Source organism: Cucumis melo, chromosome 3 (assembly GCF_025177605.1).
Source record: "Cucumis melo cultivar AY chromosome 3, USDA_Cmelo_AY_1.0, whole genome shotgun sequence".
Taxonomy (NCBI): Eukaryota; Viridiplantae; Streptophyta; class Magnoliopsida; order Cucurbitales; family Cucurbitaceae; genus Cucumis; species Cucumis melo.
Window position 1 is genome coordinate 8,804,338 of NC_066859.1, and position 20,512 is coordinate 8,824,849.

At 32.5% G+C, this 20,512-nt stretch overlaps 1 protein-coding gene across 1 annotated transcript; it reads right to left on the reverse strand.

Moving 5' to 3' along the window:
- Positions 1-15,141: 15,141 nt before the first annotated feature.
- On the reverse strand, positions 15,142-17,424 carry LOC127148653 (40S ribosomal protein S13-like). Its single transcript, XM_051082848.1, has 3 exons — positions 17,394-17,424; positions 15,498-15,602; positions 15,142-15,329 (listed from the first exon to the last, which is right to left on the reverse strand). The coding sequence occupies exons 1-3, from the start codon at positions 17,422-17,424 to the stop codon at positions 15,142-15,144; spliced, it is 324 nt and encodes a 107-aa protein (XP_050938805.1).
- Positions 17,425-20,512: the final 3,088 nt, after the last annotated feature.

The window sequence follows — 20,512 nt, forward strand, 5'->3', positions numbered from 1 at the left end:
ATTATTTTGGATTTCAATGTAGAGTGCATGGTTGTATGAACATTTGAATAAAAATCTCTGGCATAATACATGTCTATTAGAGCATTCCAGGCTTCAAGAGCTTGCTTCAATCCATAGAGTGCCTTTTTTTAGCTTCAATACTTTTTCTTCTTTTTCCTCAACTTTATAGCCCTGAGGTTGCTCAAAGTATACTTCTTTCTCAAGAACTCCCTTAAAAAACTGGTATCACATCCAATTGATGGATTCTCCTATTGTTTTGAGTTGCTAATGAAACTATTAATCTAATAGTTTTGAGTCGACTAACAAGAGCAAATACCTAATCTCAGTAAATGTCACCTCTTTGGCTATAACCTTTTGCCACTAGTCTTTTATTGTATCTTTCAACTTCTCCTCTTGCATTCTTCTTTGTTTTATAAACTAATTTCACACATTTGTGATCTTTTGAAAGTGAAACTAGCTCCTTTGTGTCGTTCTTCTTAATTGCATCAACCTCTTCATCTATAGAAAATTTTCAATTTGGATTCATCATAGCTTCTTGAAAGATTATGGGCTCACAATCGACAGGAAAACAAAACAAAGAAAGATTATCTTGAGTTTTTGGTTACGTCATAAAGTTCTTGTCATTTTCTGAAGCGCTAAGCACTTTCATTTTAGCTTTCATCTTCTTGAAAACTTGAAGAGAACTTTAGCGAATTGGCGTAGAAGGCTTTTCTTTTGTTTGCACTGTATTTGTGAGACTCGTATCTGAATAGAAGAATCATTTTAGAGATAAGAGTGAATAAAGGATTTTGAAGTTAGGCATTCTGAGTGGTAGCTGGCGTCGAAGTTAGGTGGTAGAAGGAGGAAGGAAGGCATTTGAAGCAAGGCGTTTAGAGGCTAGGCTTTAAAAGTTAGGAGTTTTCTGAGAAATTTCCTAATTGTGCTTAATTAATGGGCCACGTGTAAGAACTTAAGCTAAGCATGGATAAGAAAAATATTAAGCTTACATGTGTAGTACTTTAAGTAGGAGCCGACGAGTTTATAAGAATTTAAGGATGACTAATCCAAATTAGGATTAGTATAAATAAGAGAATGTATTAGTAGAAAAGAATCTTATGCTACGTTCATAGAGTTATTCTACTGAAAAGAAAACTCACTAAGGCGAGATGAAGACTTTTGGGGGACTAGGCGTTTTGAGGAAGGAAGCTTAGTTTGTGAGTGATTTTTCAAAGTGTTTAAAGACTTTAACGCTTTCTTCTAAGTTTCTTAAGGATTTTTAATGTTGTGTATATGTTCATGTTTATAAATAGAATGATTTCTAAAGAAAGCTTTGTGTGATGTTTTTTGTAAAGTTTATGTTTGATGAATGTATCTTACTGTTTGCTGTAAACCATTAGTCTTATTCTCATCTATGAAGCTAACTATTATGTGCATATAAGGAGTAAAGGCAACCATGTATAAAAGGACTTCATGGTGAAGTGAAGATGGTCAATGTGTAAAAGGAGTGTATTAAGCTTAGCGACCTGAGTAATAGGAAGTGAACCAAGAAAGTCTTAAAGGGATGCCGTATGGAAAGGACATCATAATAATCTATCCGTGGGAATGGTTCATGTTCTTGAAAGAAAGGAATATGAAGGACTATTGAGTGATTTATGATTTAAGAAATGAGGTGATGAAAATCATGTTAATGAAATGATTTCATATATTTTTATGTCCGAAAAGGTTTTCAAAACTATCATTCACTAAGTTTTTTACTTATGTTTTAAGTTTTTCCTCTCCCAGATCACCAAGCATTAAGGCCAAGTTGGGCTAAGCAAGTTTTATATTGTTTATGTACTTAATGAAGCATATGGATTATATTGTTTAACGCATTATGTTAAGTTAATGAAAGAGATTAGTTGACTATTTTCTTCTGCATTATGTTATTTTTTATCGCCTAATGTTTAAGTTTTGAGTTTGTGTTAAGTTACTTGAGTTTCTCTAGGCGATCAAACTAAGTTGAAAGACTTAAGTGAGCATTTTGACGTTTCACTTGAGGCGCCAGGGCTGCTTATGTTACGTGTTGTAGGACAGGAAGTGACAATATTTGTTTTCTCCATATCATTTTTTTCAAAATACGATAAAATGTTGTAGCCTTCATCATATCATCCTCAATCCCATTTTCTTTCTTCATTAGAAACTAAATCTTCACTTAGGATTGTCTTTTCCGTATTTGGATTGTAGAGCTTGAATAATTTGGTATTGGAGTCATAATCGATGAAGACGTATTTCTCACTTTTATCATCCAACTTGTTTCTCTTTTCATTTAGTATATGCACCGGAGCATTATGGAAAATTTTAGGTTTCATTCCACTCCATGCTTCTTATGGTGTTTTCTCAGATACACTTCTTGTTGGAGATTAGTTAGATAGGTTGATTACACATGCTACTGCTTCTGCCCAAAACTCCTTTGGCAATTTTTTGCTTTTATGCATACTTCTTGTCATGTCCAAAATTGTTTTATTCTTCCTTTCTGCTACTCCATTTTGTTGAGGAGATCTTGACACTATTAAGAGTCGATGAATCTCATGGCCTTCATAATATTTTTGGAATTCATTTGATGTGAATTCTTCTTTGCAATTAGATTTCACAACATTGATCACCATACCACTTTCTTTTTCAACCAGGAATTTGAACTTCTTGAAATTGTCAAACACTTCTAATTTATGCTTCAAGAAATACACCCATGTTTTTCTTGAGAAAAAGGAAATAGTACTCTTCCTAAGTGAGTTGGCTTGACTGGTCTGCACACATCTATGTATAAGTTTCAAAGACCTTTGAGCTTTTGAGTTTGACTCCTTCAGAAATCTCTGTTAAATTGCTTTTCAAGTAGACATCTTTCGCACACTTGATCGGGGTGGTTTATGGAGGGTAGGCATCTCATCATGCTATTTTTGGAGAGTGGCTTCGATCCCCCAAAAATGATACGACCATATCAAATATGCCAAAGCCAAAGAAGCAACTTTGTAACACATCTTGAGACATTTTGCATTTCATTTTAAATTTGAGCACAAACATTCTGTTTTTGGTCATTTGCCCTTTAGCAATCAAATGTAGGTGCTAACTGTGGTTTGCTTGCTTAATTTCGTAGTTGTTATTATGCGTTAAACTAGTTGAGGTAAATGACCTTATTATTGATGCCTTTGAGCTTGAGTACTTAGAATAATTGGTCATTAGGCATGAGTTGATACTGTGATTTTTATGATGTGGCATTATGTGGATGTTTTGAAGTACGATGTTTGATGGTTAATGACTAAATTTAGCATATGACTGGTTAAAGTTTATAAGTGGATTTAGCATGTGATTGAGTCAGAGTTATAAGTTGGGTAGGTGGTTGTGATGGCTGATAAATTATATGACTGCTTTTTGTTATGTGATGTTATGGCTTACTAGTAGTTTCCCCATTACTTGTAACGATGTGTCCCTCACCAGTTTGTGTTTTCTTCGAGATTCACAAGTTTGTGTCTCCTTTGGGATCCACTATTTTGTGTCTCCTTCGGCATTCATCAGTTTTGTGTTTCCTTCGAGATCCACTAGATATTGTGTTTCCTTCGGGATTCACCAATTTTCTAGGACACATTTTGTTTATAGTAGGGTGTTTTAACAATGCATGATTTTACTAGTAGAGTGCATTTATAGGATATAGGTGCTTAGCCTGACCCTAGTAATAGGGTTTGTTACTAAGTATGTTTATACTCACTATTTTTCTATGTTATGTTTTCTAATAAGGGTAAGGATAAGGCGACTAATAGGCAAAAGGATCCGTAAACGAGCCATAATCCCAGAGCTAGCTTTTGCATATAGAGTCTAGGTTTTTATTTGGTTATTCTACTTTATTTTATTTTTATTATTTAAAATTAGATAGGGGTACCTCAATCTTGTTTTGATCATTTATTAATTGATTTATTATTCCATTAAACTATTCTTTCAAGGATGTGTTAATAAAGAAGCTTTATGTTTTCCTACTTGTGTTTTATGGAAAATTGAGTATTTTCGTTGTTGCATCATTAGTAACATACTTGGAAATATATAGAATTTTTAGATCGCTACAGATTAGATAGAGAGCTTCTTGTATCTCTTTCTTGAATCTCTGAAAATATCTGTTTGTGCTTGAGAAAGACCACCATCATTCGCTGGTTCGACATATCCTTTCTCTACAATCTCTCACAGATCTTGTGAGCCAAGAAGAGCATTCATCTTGATACTCCAATTATTGTAGTTTTTCTTGTTAAGCATTGGGACTTGAAATAGAACCATCACTATAAGAAATTTGACCTATAATGTTGGTTGGAAAAAATAAAAACGGAGGTTTAATGTCGGTTTTAAAAACAAGGATGTTTAATGTCGGTTTTAAACTGACATTAAAGAGGAGGGATTAATGTCAGTTTAAAACCGACATTGAAGCTATCTTTATTTTTTATTTTTATAAAATTAATGTTTTCCTTTTAAGTTAGGGTTTGCGTTGCTTTTCTTTAACCTACTAGCAGCCGCCTCCGTTCCTTCCCTCAATATCTCTCATCTCACATCTCTTCTTCCATCTCTACGTCTCGTATCTCTACGATCTACGATCTCACCACATCTCTTCTTCCATATTTTCCTTTTAATCATTCTTGCTTTTCTCGCATCGCTTTTCGGTACATCTCTTCTTCCATCTCTACAAAAACTTAAGTAGTTTTCATTTTTTTTTCTTTATGGTTTTCTTTGTGTACTGATCTTACGAGACGCTTTGATGGTAGAATGGTGTGAGATTTTATTATTATTATTATTATTATTATATGTTTACTTCTAAGTGGCTGGATGTTAAACATGGATGATTCTGTTGTTCGATGTTTTTATGTTGATTTTCGTTGATTCTGAGAGTGGATATATGACACACAAATCCAATCCTTCAATTACCCACCAAAATTTCTCTCCCACTTTCTTCGATGGCTAATTTTCCCAAACCTCACTTATTGTATATTTTTTTTCCTTTCAATTCCACCAGTCGTGTTTCAGAACCACCTTGTTGTTTTGATTCTTTTGTAGCCTCTTCATTCTTCCAATGGCAATATCTAAAGGGAAATACATTAAGTTACAGGGTAAGAAATGGTCCACATTCCAGCTTTTGAAGATGATCATGGCCCTCGTTTTGACACTTGAGTTTTTCATGCTTATTGCTCTTCGATTTTTCTCTCCTCCTGAAACTTCTCACCACTGTCTCCCTTCCGTCTGACATACAACATTTCAAAGGTAATTCGGTAATGCAATGGGTGTTATTCTTTAAGCTCGTTTGTTACAAGAATCAACTGATTTTGATTTTGATTTTGCCAATATTGTTGTTGTAGTGATGGGTTGGGGAAGAGAAGGGGATCAGTGGGTTGAGTTCATCTTAAAAATTGTTTGTTTCTATAACTTCATTGTTGAACGGGTCAATCAGAGAATCATGTAATTTTTTGTTGCGGTAGGGAAAAGGTCCATTATCTTAAGCATACCATAAAGCTAGGTGACTACATTTTTGTTATCGCTGTTAATAAATCACTACGAATAATGAAGGTGTATAAGAAATTTGCAATTGTTGTACAACCTGGTGCCTCTTAAGCCATTTGCTCAGAAAGGAATAAGTGTAATTTTTATAACATTTTTTATGATTGAGATGTTATATACGTCTTCATTCTTTCTTTTTCTTCTCCTGGAAACACCACCTAATATCCCAACAAAAGAGCAAATGTACCTCTTTAGGATAGCATTGGAAACATGAAAATATAATGATCTACTAATAAGAAAAATAAAAAGTAAATACTAACCTAATTGTAGACATTTAGTAGAAAACTAATATTCACATTTTGAAAATAAACTCAGCATTCCTCTCAAACTTGTATAATTGATTCTTAGCAAACAGAGCAGAGCGTACAAGAGTCGACCACAACTTTTGAAGAATTAGCAAGAGTTCAGGTGAGCGACTAAACATTTTACTGGAGCCATTATTTCTTTACTGCATATGATTTTGTATGTATTAAGCTTATCATGTGGTTTTTATGTTTTGTTCTGCATTGATCATCTACATTGTGTTCTAAAATGTCAAAATTGAGGTTTCTAGATTCGCATTAAGTGTGATCTTATTAGCACTTGAGATTGATCGCCGAAGATGGAGTTAATATCTTACTTAGCACTAGCAAGTGAGATATTTGCTCCTACTGTTTGGTTGCTCATTTGTCTATACCAAATTTCTATGAAGTATCAATCAAATGTTTCTTTTACCAAAAGAATTTTCTTTTATTTATTTATTTGGGGGGGGGGGGGGAGGGTTCCATATGAGCTATAAAGGGAAAAAATGGAAATGTGATATTTCAGTAATCGGTTAAATAACTATGCCTGAGCTTTTTTTGCTACTGAGTTCGTCAACCCAATCTTGGTAAATATTCTTTCACACCTCTTTGCTTGTTAGTGGTGTTAAAACTTTGCTCTCAAAATATCAAGTATGTTGGAACTGTGGAGTAACTGCAAGCTATTCTATAAGGTAATCTCTGAAATATATTTCATTAATATTTTGGCAGTTTTCATCCTTTTGAAATGAGAAACTTATTTTTCCTCTTAATTTATTTATAATTTAGGATCATTGATACATGAAAAATACCTTATCAATAAGTTATTAATTTGTTCGACACTAATTAGGCAGAAAAGTGGAAGGGGATAAGTTAGTATCAACATATTGGGAATAAATCCTAAATAAACATTTTCTTTATCAAAATAAATCTTAGATTTTAGCCGAAAGTATCCATCTTGAGTTTTAGTATGTGAACAAATACCCACATTGGCATGTCGTATGTAGGTTGTTGCAATTTATCTTTTTGTTTCTTTTTGGTTTACTCCTAACAGTTTAGAACCATCCACCAGGGAAGTATGCCGCTGAACTTGTGATTTCCATCACTCAACACAAGCAAAAGTGGAACTCATCCTTGAAGGTACTAAAGTTTGAGGAATGAGGTATTCTTTGTATGCACACAACACGAAATACCTATTTGAAAAGTTTGATTGTCTTTGAGTTTGTTTTTGTTATTTGCATAGTTTTGTGTCTGGTTATAACATAGAGGAATCTTATTGAAGAGATCTTGAATTTAACACATAATCACCTACTTAGTATCAAGGGCAAATTCTTTTATTTTTCAGTAAAAGACAATAGGATGTGAGAGATTCCAATTCAAGATGGGTAATTTTGATTCAGCTAGCGACTACATAAAGTTGATGACAAATTTTCCTCTCTGTGCTGAATGACGTTTTACCTGTTTAGTTATAATGTTTGAATTGTACACGAAGGCCCATTTTACCTATTCAGCTAAGGGAACTGATTTCAAGTAAAGTTGCTCCTTATGCACTTGGATTTGTGATTGGAATTTGGGTTTTGTGATTATGCTTAGCTTTGTTTGGTACCTCTTTAAATTTATTACAGGTATATTCCTATATGTTGAGCCTTCTGTTTATGTTAATAATGGTCCTATCTTTTATAGGATACCTAATCTCCTTATTTTGATGTGATTAATAAGTGAATTTAACTACTAATTAGATGCATCTATTCTACCTCAATATTTAAATACCTCACGTTTAGCTTTGTTTTGGTATTGTTTGTAGAATGATTGAAGTTATATCGGATTGAAAGCTGAGCGATTGTGTAGATAACCAGACAATCGTTGAAGATTGAAGATTGAGAAGACGTTTAGAATTTTTCTTATTTACGTCTTGTATTAGGATCTTTTTTCATGTATTGTTGTAGAATGTATATATAAACACAATATTAAGTTTTCATTTTGTGTATACAAATGTAAAAAATAAATATTATAGTTTCTAAAATAATATTAATTTTATTGATTTGTTGGAGCGAGAAAAAAATATTTATCTATATGGATTCAATGTTGGTTTATAAAAAATGGATAATAATACAACAATTAAATAAATATAATTTTCTAAAAATGGACAAAAACAAGCCTTTAATGTCGGTTTTAAAACGACATCATATTCCAATCGACATTAAAGGGCTTCAGTAACACTATCAAAGATGTCGGTTTAAAAACGACATTAAAGACCTTTAATGTCGGTTTAAAACTGACATTAAAGGCCTTTAATGTCATTTTTAAACCGACATTAAAGCCTAACCGACATTAAAGGGCTTCAATAACACTATCAAAGATGTCGGTTGAAAACTAACATTAAAGGCCTTTAATGTCGTTTTTAAATTGACATTAAAGAGGCCTTTAATGTCGTTTCTAAACCGACATTAAAGCCCCAACAGACATTAAAGGCCTTTAATAACGCTCGCAAAGATGTCGGTTTCCAAGTGACATTAAACCCCTTTAATGTCGGTTTTAAATCGACATTAAAAGTCAAATTTCTTCTAGTGCATATTATTGCCTGTCATCTTCTTGAAAATGATATTTTGTCACGCCCCGCCCCATAATCACTTAATACGTCCATGCGGAGGCATGATTGCTTAGACACTCAACACATATCTCTTTGCAAGATAACACATTGAACGTCTAGTAAGCGTAATAATACAACAAAAATCATTTTAAATGCATAATAAAGACTTATTTAACATTGTGGTAAAATTTTGATTTGAAAAATTTGGAGTAACAAACACGTCATTAGAATTTAACAAAAATTACATTTTAGATATTTACAAAATACTTTCCACAAAGTAAAAATTATACAAGTTTCTGAAACAAATATTTGCTCTTTTCGCCTAAATCTACATGTTATGGGAGCTATTTGTGATTACAAACAAAATGTTGCAACACGTTTATGGCACGATAGGCGATTAAGATGGAAAGTCAACACTAGATGTCCTTCGTTACCTGGGGGAGGAATAAAACAAAACATTTGAAGATTAGACAAAAGAGTCTAGTGAGTAAGATTTTTCACCAATACATTCAATAAATCGATCCTCGCCATAGTGTGTTGCAAAGTTCTTTTTACAATACCACGAGATATAAATAAGTATGAGTTTTAATAAAAATATGAGTTCAAACCATAACATTATTTAGCTGCGTTAGACGATTTACACATTCAAAACTCATTGGCAAATATTTACAAATCTCATAGAAACCATTTTCTTGCAAAATCAATTCATCATAAATCTCATCGCATAAGAAAGCATTTCTGCGTAATGCGTTTTATATATCATAACACAAAATCATTTCGCAGAACAAATTCCATCTTTTATACCCTCCACACCTCAAGTGTCAACACATTCTTATCACTGAGTTGCGGTTGTGTGAAGTAATCTCAACGCATACAACAATTTATATCAATCTCATTACACATATGGCCTCTTAGGTAAAACAATGGAGTCTAAACGTAGGATAAAGTGTCAAAACGCATAGCTTTTACTTCAAATTCATAAAGATAAGAGAATACAACTTACATAAATCTCCATGCCTGATTTACTATGATTTTTAGTGTTTTATCGTAGGATAATGAAGAAAAGAAGAAATATAGTGGATCATAAGAAGAATCCGTGCGAAAGCTTAATTAGCGATAGGAGGATTGCCTAATGATTAACTTCACGAGGTGATAGGCCACATCATCACTTGAAGAGATTCACTAAAAGACAAGAATGATAGCTGGAGTAGGTGTGATTTGACAAGGTTTCTTTTGGTGCTAATAGGTACAAAAAAGTAGAAGCTTTCCGCCCAAAGTTGCCTTTGAAAGACCTATATCTCCACCATGTACAGGATGTTTGAATGGACCAAAAGCTAGAGAGCTCCAGGAGGTTTGTTTCCATGAGAGCTAGTGGAAAAGAATAGCTTTTTTCCTTTTGTAGAAATTTCCTTTCCTCTTCCCCTCTCTTCTCCGGTCAACTTCTAAGTGAAAGTTTAAAGTGAGATTAGAGAGAGAAATGACTAATTTTCCCCTTAACTTGTAAAAGAGCCAAAGAATGCTCAAAAGGCATTCTGCGGCTCGATTCCCTTCTTTACTTTCCATTTTTGTAATTTTTTTGTAATGTTTTGACATTTATACATTTTCATGGTTGAAAGGCCAACATCAATCAATACATTACATTTTTATTCACTGTCTTTCTGTCACTTCTTTACCGTTCATCTTATAAGTAGTTTAAGTTCATGATAACTGCTTGGTAAGAGATCTTTTCTTATAAGGTTCATCACATTTAGCTAAGCTTGACACCATCGCTTGGCCAGTGTTCATCGCCAACTGCTCTAGAGAGTAAGTAGCAAGGAAATAGCTCATGTAGAAAGAAGTTTGGAAATAAACTCCATTTTGTCGATTGACCTCCACCATTGTGTCTAAAAAAGAAAACAAGTTTGGTGTCCTAACACTGAGAGGTTGTCCACCTTAAAAGAGAGGCAATGTAACTCTTATAAATAGAAAAATCTAGATAGTCATCGATTAATTTATCTTTATCATTTATATCCCAAAGGGTGAACAAGTGTAGAGTTTAAGCATCAAGAGTTGCTCGCCTTAATTAGACACTACAAGAAATCTGGCCTTTAATGTCACTTGGCGACCGACATCTTTGTGAGCGTTATTAAAGGGTTTTAATGTCAGTTAGGCTTTAATGTCGGTTTATAACCGACATCTTTGTAGGTGTTATTGAAGGCCTTTAATGTCGGTTTATCTTTAATGTCGGTGGATAACCGACATTAAAGATCTCTTTAATGTCGCTTCTAAACCGACATTAAAGATGTCTTTAATGTCGCTTATTGTACATATTTAATGTCGTTTTTCCACCGACATTAAAGATGTCTTTAATGTCTTTAATGTCGCTTATGGTACATCTTTAATGTCGTTTTTAAACCGACGCACATTTAATGTCGTATTTACAATAGTTTTTATGACGGTAAAATCGACATTATTTGACTTGAATTACGTCCGGAAATGTTCGTCATCGTATATTGTAAAAAATAAAAAAATGGCTTGCACGCTGGCTATAATGCCTACTACTCAATGCCTTATAATTAGTTCACCTACAATGCTCACAATAATACCTAAAATTCCAACATACACTTCCATATAGAACTACAACAAATACACATCATTCAACACCTACATATAATCACATATCAATAAACACAACTATATTCAACACTACAAGTCCAACTACTCCAAATCCTCCAATATATCCCACTTATATATATAATCACACATATCAAACAACACATCCTACCCTCCATGGCAAACCAATAATAAACACCTACAATGCATAAGATCCAACACTAAAATACAAGCACACTTTTCCACACTTCCATATAGTACTACAACAAATACGATCATCCAACACCTAAAATATCAGCACACCTTTCCACCCTCTATATAATACTACAACAAATAAAATCATCCAACTCCTATATATAAAACAACCAACAACTGTAAGTGAAAACTAAAAAATATAAAGATAATATATAAGATCGTGATTAATAAACAATGTATATGTACACAATAGAAAGTTCCTTCACTAACTAAATTATACGTACAAACTATCTAACAAACAACAATTAGTACGGGACCACCTGCCCTTAAAAAAACTATAGGACTGCCCGTCCCTACAAAAACATAACTCGACCAACTACTAACCTAACTACAAAAATCAACTACTAACCTAACTACAAAAATCAACTACTAACTTAACTCGACCAAAAAACACATTTAAAAGCTTACACAAATCTGCTAACAAAAGCTGTCCATTCAGTTCGAATCTCGTCAATCTCCTCTTGCCTATATGCATTTTTAGTATTGAACTACGCACAAAGAGAAAGATATGGAAAGTATGAGTTTAGATCATAAATTGTAATATGTAAAAAGTTAAAGTAGAAACTTACAAGGCTAGTAATAGAAGTACTAGAATTATGTACTTTTGCACTATCTCATGTATGTACTTTTGCACGTAGTACCCACACCCTACAAAATCCAATTGACGAGGACACTGCATATATATAAATTGAATACAAATTAATCTTATGTTTCATAAAAAATAATTACGTGTAAATGCAAATTACCTTTACAGGTCTCCATTTTGGAGTTAATCGATAGCGTTGTAGATCGTGTTTCGCTTGCCATGTCTTCAACCCTCTAAATATTTTGAAACATTAGAAGACAATAAAGTTAAATAAGAAGTAATAAAGTGAATACACTTACACATTTATGACTCCATGAATGTCTTCGTTGACTTTACTCCGAAGAGAGTCCAAAACATAAACGCAATTTTCACGAAGATCGATAACATGCAACATCCAATGAAAACTACAATAAACAACATCTTCAATGTGAGTACACATTTAAGCTCAATGGAAATTTATTAATGTGTTTCTTTTCTTTATTTACCCGGTATTATATGGAATTAGCACTTTCTGTTCCAAGTTAACTGCTTCTAGCTGGTTGGCTAAATTTCTGGATCGAAGATCACGATCTTTGATATGTGACGATATTTTTGATTAGTCAATGACAAAAAAATTTCTTGCACAGTCACATTTATCCCAAAGACATCTAAGTAAAAACAACCATAGTATTAAAATATCAGCAAACTAACTACAACAGTGGTATTGGAGATAAAGATGAGTATAAGTTGTACTTACGTAATATACGCTAGTATACACATATAACCGATTTCAAGCATGCCATAGTAATGCAACAAATCTTCACGAGCTAAATAAACAAATTTGTCACTTCCAAATATTAGCTCGTTCATTGGGATGCGAGTCATGTCTACATCCTTCATGTTGTTCACGGCATGTCTATTTAAAAGCTTGATAATCCCGTTAACATCAGTATAATTTGAAGAGTATACGACATCCTTCCTAGTTGAACCCTCCTATCACAACCAAGGTTCTAAATTCAAAATACATATACAAATAAAATCAAAACTTAAATAGTAAAAAAAGATACACACTTGTTTGTTATTGATCGTAGAAACAAGCCGACGAGGCCATTCTATAATGTTACCCAATGCTTGATTTAAAGTCTCTATCTTTCCCTTCACTGGATTGGGTATAATCAAATTTTCTCCCGTAACCACGTCTACTAGAACTTTAACATTGGGACATCCAATGTTATCCTCAACTATCGTGGCTACTGCAACAATATTATTAATGGATCCTATAGACAATTGGCATGGTGTTTCCTTTACAAACATTAAAAGCATAGTTAAGAACAATTGATCCTATATTGTTAAAAAACTAAAAGTGACAACAAAGTCAATTACCTCCACTCCTTTGTTGCTAGGTGTGTCCTCATCGGCATCAAGATCTATATTAATACTTCCAATGGATGACCTCGAGTGATTACTTCTCTTCTTGTCACTTTTGCATATCGAGTCATCCTCTTCTTGTGGAGTTATCATTTTCTCCTTCCCTTTTACTGTCTTGAAATATTGTGATTGAGAGACAAAACCACCCACGCCTCTTACACATCCACCGTGCTCCTTGGAACCCAATGCGTCAGTCAAGATGTCCTCATTTTTATGTGTTGCAACTAATTCATCCTATAAAACAATACAAGTATTTTCATCATCAGTTAGGTTAACAAAAGATTATGTATTGTAATTATAAGTATACTTACAATCCGAGAGGCACAATCTCGAGTAGCATCATCAAAATAATCATTATTTCTTCCTTTCCGTGCTTCTTTCCAAAGAGTTGAACGATAGGAAACATCATGCGTTATTATATAAGATGAGCAACTCTAAGATGCAATTTATTCTTTTGCATCCACGACTTATCCATATTATATAAGATAGGAAACATCGTGCTTCTTTCCAAATAATCATTCTTTTGCATCCACGACTTATCCATATTATATAAGATGCAATTTAATCTACAAAAAAAGTCGAGAAAACAACGAAATTAAGTAAACTTAAACTGAACCCACATTCCAAAAACTAACAAGTTCTATATAACCCAAACCAAAAGCCTCTATATTATACACAAAACCAATAAATTCTATCTAATGAATTACTATGTATAGTTGAAGCTATCAAAAGACGAAGTCATTGTTCGAGTTGGTACCATAAAGTTAAAGCTGAAGTTTACCGACATAATGCGATTAAGATCATTAAAAATTTCAAGATATAAAAACAAATTTATTGAGAATACTTTTCTTTTTTAAAAAAAAAAAAAAAAGACCGCTGAAGTGCATGTGAGTGGATTTACCACCTTAAAGATAATTCATAATAAATAAATATACATCACCCTCTATGCCTTTTTCTGGATTACAGCGGAAGACTTTAAAATGTTTTGAAAAATGAAATTTGAGACTTTTCTTTTTCAATGTTTTGTTGGAGGAAGAAGAAGCAATTTCAAATATATCATAAAATTAAGAATTAAAATTTTGAGATTTAAAAGTGTTTTTTCTTTTAATGAGATGTAATGGTTGCATGGGTATAATACTGTACTTTAAACAGAAAATACATCACCAAAATATGCTAACAAATACCCAACACCAATAATTTAAAATATAATGTTGGTGTATAAGTAGTATATCGCATTAACTCAACAACATTGTATCACTACATTTAAAAAGAAGAATTTATATCACTACTAATAGTTCTTAAATATGCATTTTTTTTTCTCTCAAAGTACATACTGCTACAACAACAGTCTACTGAAAATCTAATTTCAAGCGTCGCATTGATGTATGAATAATTCATCCAATTCACTCAAAATGATTGTTAATATGATCAATTAAACCATTATAAGCTGTAAGCTGTAATATAATATAGTAGATATATGCATGTTGAAACACTAATTAAATTAAATTTATCTCAAATCGTCAAAAAGCAGAAGTTGATGATGAAAACAAATTTAATATAACATATAACATTCTCTCTCACGACTTGAAATGTACAGAAAAGCCCAGAAATCAATATTAAAAGGTAGGGAAACAACTATACAACTATAATTACTATGCTATGCCTTTCCCTCCTCAACTCTCTTTCCCATCACTTCATCCTTTACTTAAATTTATAAACTTCTAAACTTTTAAATTCAAAAACTTAAATTCACCCACAAAATTCTTAACCTCTTGTGTGATACCCTATTAAATAAAAGATTCAAATTTATGTAACCAACGTGTTTGATACCATAAAAAAAATAAATATTAGATATCAAAATAACTACAGAGAATAAAATCAGTGACCACTTACTATTTCCAAACAGGTGGGAGCTTCTTGGTCTTCTTGTAGTAGCGAGCTAGCCGGTGAATCCTGCTCTCCACAAGAATCAACCTGAACTTGGAGTCTTTGTCCTTCCTGTTCCTTTCCAAATGCTTTCTAATCGAGACAGCCTTCTTAATCAAATGGTAAAGATCCTCAGGAATCTCTGGAGCAAGCCCTTTTGATAGTAATAAAAAAACATACATTCAATTACCACAACAACTAAAACCTAAAACTAATACATTAACAGATACTCAATCTTCCATATCTATCCTGGTAATATCTAAAACCTAAAACTAATACATTAAAATTTTGAATTGATGAACAAGAAGAACAAGTACAATACCATGAGCTTTTAGAATGCGCAAGATCTTATTGCCAGTAACACTCTTAACCTGAGCAGTACCGTCAGAATCACGAAGAATGACACCGATGCAAACTATATCCTCACCTAAATCATCCAAGCAGAAAGGTGAGATGGAAACAAGAGAAGATTAGAAAACAGTTGCATATGGTCTAGAAAATTAGAAAACAGTTGCATATGGTCTAGAAAATTAGAAAACTATATTCTCACCTAAACCATAAAAAAATTAGAAAATTAGAAAATTAGAAAACAAGATCAATTACACTGATTTTTGAAGATCACCTCCACTATTACACAGCTGCATATGGTCTCTCAAATCTAAAAGTCTCTACATTCCTACTTTATTGCCGATTTTATAAGAACTTCTTGCAACTACAGCAGTGTTATAGCTTTATTTTCTCCATTCATTTTCCTGCCTAAGTTAAGCTAATTCTAAAGAGAATAGTTTTTTTATTCCTTTCTATGAACCTAGTAGAAAGTAAGAACTTCCAGTTTGACCAAGATTTTAACATAGCACAACTTCTCTAACCCGGTTGCCTACCTGTCACTACACCTCATCTACCAAATACAAGAAGCTTGTACTAAACGCAACTCCAGCCATTTCATCCTTATTTACAGCATTATTGTAATTAATTTATGCTTTTCAAGATTCGTCGACGCCAATAAAGCCCGCAACACAAATCTTCCAATGCCTTGACAACTTTCCCTTATCTAAGAATCCATAATCTAAATCAAAATCAAAAAACATGCTAAAAACCCCAAATTAAAAAAATCGCGACCACTTGAAAGAAGATGGAAATTTTACCGTCGTTACTGTGAATGTGAGAGGGAGAATGAGAATGTGAGAGGATGTATTTTGTGAACGCGGACGAATTTGATTCCACGGGTGGGCGAACCTGATTGCTGGTTGCTGTGAACGCGGACGAGCGGATGAGTTTCTTTAGAAGGAGAGAAATGCGGCCGAATTTGATTCCAAGGGTGGGCGAAGAGAACAACAATCGTGGCGGCGATAGAAATGGTGGCGACGATAAAAATGGTGGCGGCGATAAAAATGGTGGCGTCGATAAAAATGGTGGCGTCGATCGGAGAAGAAATGGAGAGGAGTCGTTCGGAGAAGACGAGGGAGATGGTCGAATAGATGGTCGAATGGTTGATCTTCGTATAGCAGACGGTCGAAAAGGGTAAAGTAAGAGAGAGAATGTTATTTTTTCACAAAAAAAATTATTAAAAAAAAATAAATGGACCTTTAATGTCGGTGGAAAACCGACATTAAAGTGTCTAATTTTTTCAAAAAATAAAAATATTAAAATTTAAATTTAAATGGACCTTTAATGTCGGTTTTCAAAATGGCGGACCTTTAATGTCGTTTTAAAACCGACATTAAAGCTTAGTCTTTAATGTCGGTGGAAAACCGACATTAAAGGTCCGCTTTTTCAAAACCGACATTAATGGTCTTTTTTCATTTTTTTCGAGCGACATTAAAGCCTATATTTGTTCTAGTGAGAAGATGGTTAGGTGATGCCTATCGGATCAAGGACTGCCACATGGCTTAATTGCCTACAACTTGGAGACCATCCTTCACATTTCTTTAACGTAAGTTAGTTCATTCTCCATATTTACACCACTCCATGTCACCTTCTACAGAATCTCTAATATAAATAGTTGATTGAATCCACACATACACAATTATACTTTATACTATATAGATATTTATACCGTCTGAAAAGAAGTAAACATTATAACTAAGATCGATAGAAATTTTCCATGTTCGACCTTAGCTTACCTAGGAAACCTATCATTTCTCTAATACTTGGGCAAACGATAGGAAAACTTATACTCAACACAGAATTAGTAGTTACGCGTGGAAAGGATGTGTACCTTTTATTGCACAATCCTTGCCTAAAGACATAGCGAACATATTATAGTTACGCGTGGAAAGGATGTGTACCTTTTATTGCACAATCCTTGCCTAAAGACATAGCGAACATATTATACGTGATGATTATGTCTTATCACATAGCATAGTCACAAACATAGAGCCTCAATGCCACATTAACGAATTTATAATTGAGTCTATGAAGAGAGGTTTGCGATGGAAGGACTAAAATGATAAACACATAGCAAAAGGCATCTTATCACAAAGCAAGTATAAAGCATTTTATACCAGAACACAAAGCAAGTATAAGACATTCTATCCTAGATCACACAATAAGAATAGGGCATCCCAGACTAGATCACAAGCAAGTGTGAGGTATCTCATTGCATAGGGTACTAAAAATCATTTTGCAACAATCATTCAAATTCATTTTCAAATTTGATTCATTTGTAAGCCAAATCCATTTAAGAATTTGAGAAACATAATCAAAATGATTGAACTCAAGAATTCAAGAGAGAAATATATAGGAATCCATAATGGAAATTCATTATTTATTTCACAAACATTTCAAAGAAAACTACTCATACAATCGAGTAACCTCCTTATTGAGCTCTTAGCTAAAATACTTGTAAATTCTTGTTGAATTCTGAACTTGTGGCAACTTCCAAAATCTTTGTGAATTCCTTCAACTCTCCTAAGTAAACACAAGGTAGAAATAAGCTCTTAAGCTTGCCCGACTTATCTTATTTATAGGCCTTTTTCGGTGAAGTTTTCCATGCTCGAATGATTGCCTTTGCCCGATGGTGAGATTCATCCAATATCAAAATTTCACATGGCTATTGCCACTTCTTATTCTGAACGAAGTGGGCGACAATGTCAAATCAGAATGCTAACCTTATGACGTTAGCTACTTCACGGTGAAGGAAGCTCACAACGCCTCCCATCTCAAAGCATAGCTCTTTCTTATCACATAGCTAGAACGCCTTACAATATAGTTTGCATCACAACATTTCTCGTCGCCAAATCTCATCGCGTGCAGCTTTATCGTAACCAATTCCTGTTGCATGCAGTCTTAACACGTAGTTTTAAGACACAATTGGGGTCTCACATCTTTAATTAGCCCTAATACTACTTTGTTGGAAAGGAATTTTGGAGGTTGAAGGAAATTTGAAAGAGAATTGAGGAAAAATGCTACTTGTGCTATTAGACACTTCTATTTTTTTTTTTTTAACTTGATATTTTCTCTTTATTTATTCATGGTTTAAACACTATTTTGATTCCAATACTTTTAGCTAGTGTTGGTTCGTATTGATCTTTATATTTTTAAAATGCTTATTTTAGTTCATAAACTTTCAACTTTGGTTTATTTTGGTTCTTGTAACTTCAAAAATTTTATTTTCGTCTTTGAACTTTGAAATATAGTCATTTTTGTTCCTTTATTTTTTATTTTACCCAATTTTTAAGAGATCAAAATTATAACTTTTGAATTATCAAGGACCAAAATGAAAAAAAATACAGAAACTAAAATAAACATTTTGAAAATACATCTATCAACTTAAACCAAAGTTAAAAGTACAAAGACCAAAATGAATATTTTAACGGAATAACCATAAAAAAGAAAGCCCAAAAGTATAGAAAGTAAGGGATGTTTAAACTTTTATTTGTTTATGAGTACAACCCATTTGGTTCTAAGAATGAATTTCAGATAATTTTTATGAAGACCTCAAGTGAAATGTAATATTATATATATATTATATATGAAAGAACTTCTAATAAAGTGCATCCTTTTAAAGTATATTTTATCATTTCAATCCTTTTAGATTATGCACAAAACATTAATTATAAAAATGGTCTTTTTTAAAACAAATAAAATAAAATGGTAAAAGAATAATTTTTAGTTGACTAAAAAAACTTTGTATCACCCCTAGACAAAAAGGCCATTTTCTTAATAAGATTCCACCATGTAAAATATTCTAAACTCAATAAACAAATAAAATAAACTCCATATGCTCAACTACTGTGCATAAATTATAAAAATTTACAACTCTGTCCATTATTTTTCTTTTAAATTACAATATTACATTTAAATCTTTTATAAACATTGTAAAAACCTTTTAAAAAATATAACAAATTTACAAAATATTTACACTATAGAACAATTTCGAAAACAGAAGAAACCCACATACTCATAATTAAAAATACCAAAAATGCTCCATCAGCCACGTCATCAACAACTGTGTAATATATTTGATACACGATCGTTCATATTTGGCAATTGTTTGGTACATGATCATTTAGGTTTGCATAGCTAAATCTAGATGATTTATTTTTTCAATTTTATCGTTTAATTTGGTTACACAATCGTTTATATTTGACTATTGTTTGTATACAATCATTTAGATTTGGATAGTCAAATCTAGATTATTTATTTTTTCAATTCTATCGTTGAATTTGGTTACACGAGCCAAATCTAAATATTTGTTTTCACAATTTGGTATACAGTCGTTTAAATTTGGCTAAACGATTTTTTTTTTTTAATTCTTCTGGTTACGATCGTTTAGATTGGAGCCAATCTAAACGATTTTTTCAAGATTCTTTATACACGATCCTTCAGATTTTACTATCTTTTATACACGCAAATCTAAACGACGTAAAAAAAGAAGAAGAAAAGAAAATGATGGAAAAAAATCACAAAAAAAAAGAGGAAAAATAAAAAGACGTTAGAAAGAGGAGAAAAAAGACAAAAGGGTAAATTTGAGATATTTAAAAAATGGCTAAGATTTTGTTATACATGTCGTAAATATTGCAGTGTTTTGTTATATTTATGAAAATTTACCGCTTTTTTAAATCAACCTTAAAATATAATTTCTATAAAATTCCATTCCAAAATTGAGACCTGGTGAAATTATCATCTCTGGTAATGTAATATTTATAGGTCACCGTCAAGCCATTTTAAGAATATTCCAATTTTCAAAAATAATTTTTATAATTTAACCATTAACTATTACTTTAAATTCAGTTCAACATATATTTCATTAACAGATCTAATTTATTATTTTTAAATTAAAAAATTTTAATTTATAAATGAAAACCATGAATTAACAATTACACCCCTCTCCTT

What these genes read in the sequence shown, in the direction of transcription:
- LOC127148653 (XM_051082848.1), bottom strand. Translation starts at nt 17,424, where the DNA reads ATGTCTTTAGGCAAGGATTGTGCAATAAAAG. An exon ending in CAAGGATTGTGCAATAAAAG is followed by an intron (nt 15,603 to 17,393) that starts GTACACATCCTT and finishes TGGATGATTTAG; the next exon opens with GTGAGGATATAGTTTGCATC. An exon ending in GCGCATTCTAAAAGCTCATG is followed by an intron (nt 15,330 to 15,497) that starts GTATTGTACTTG and finishes TACTATCAAAAG; the next exon opens with GGCTTGCTCCAGAGATTCCT.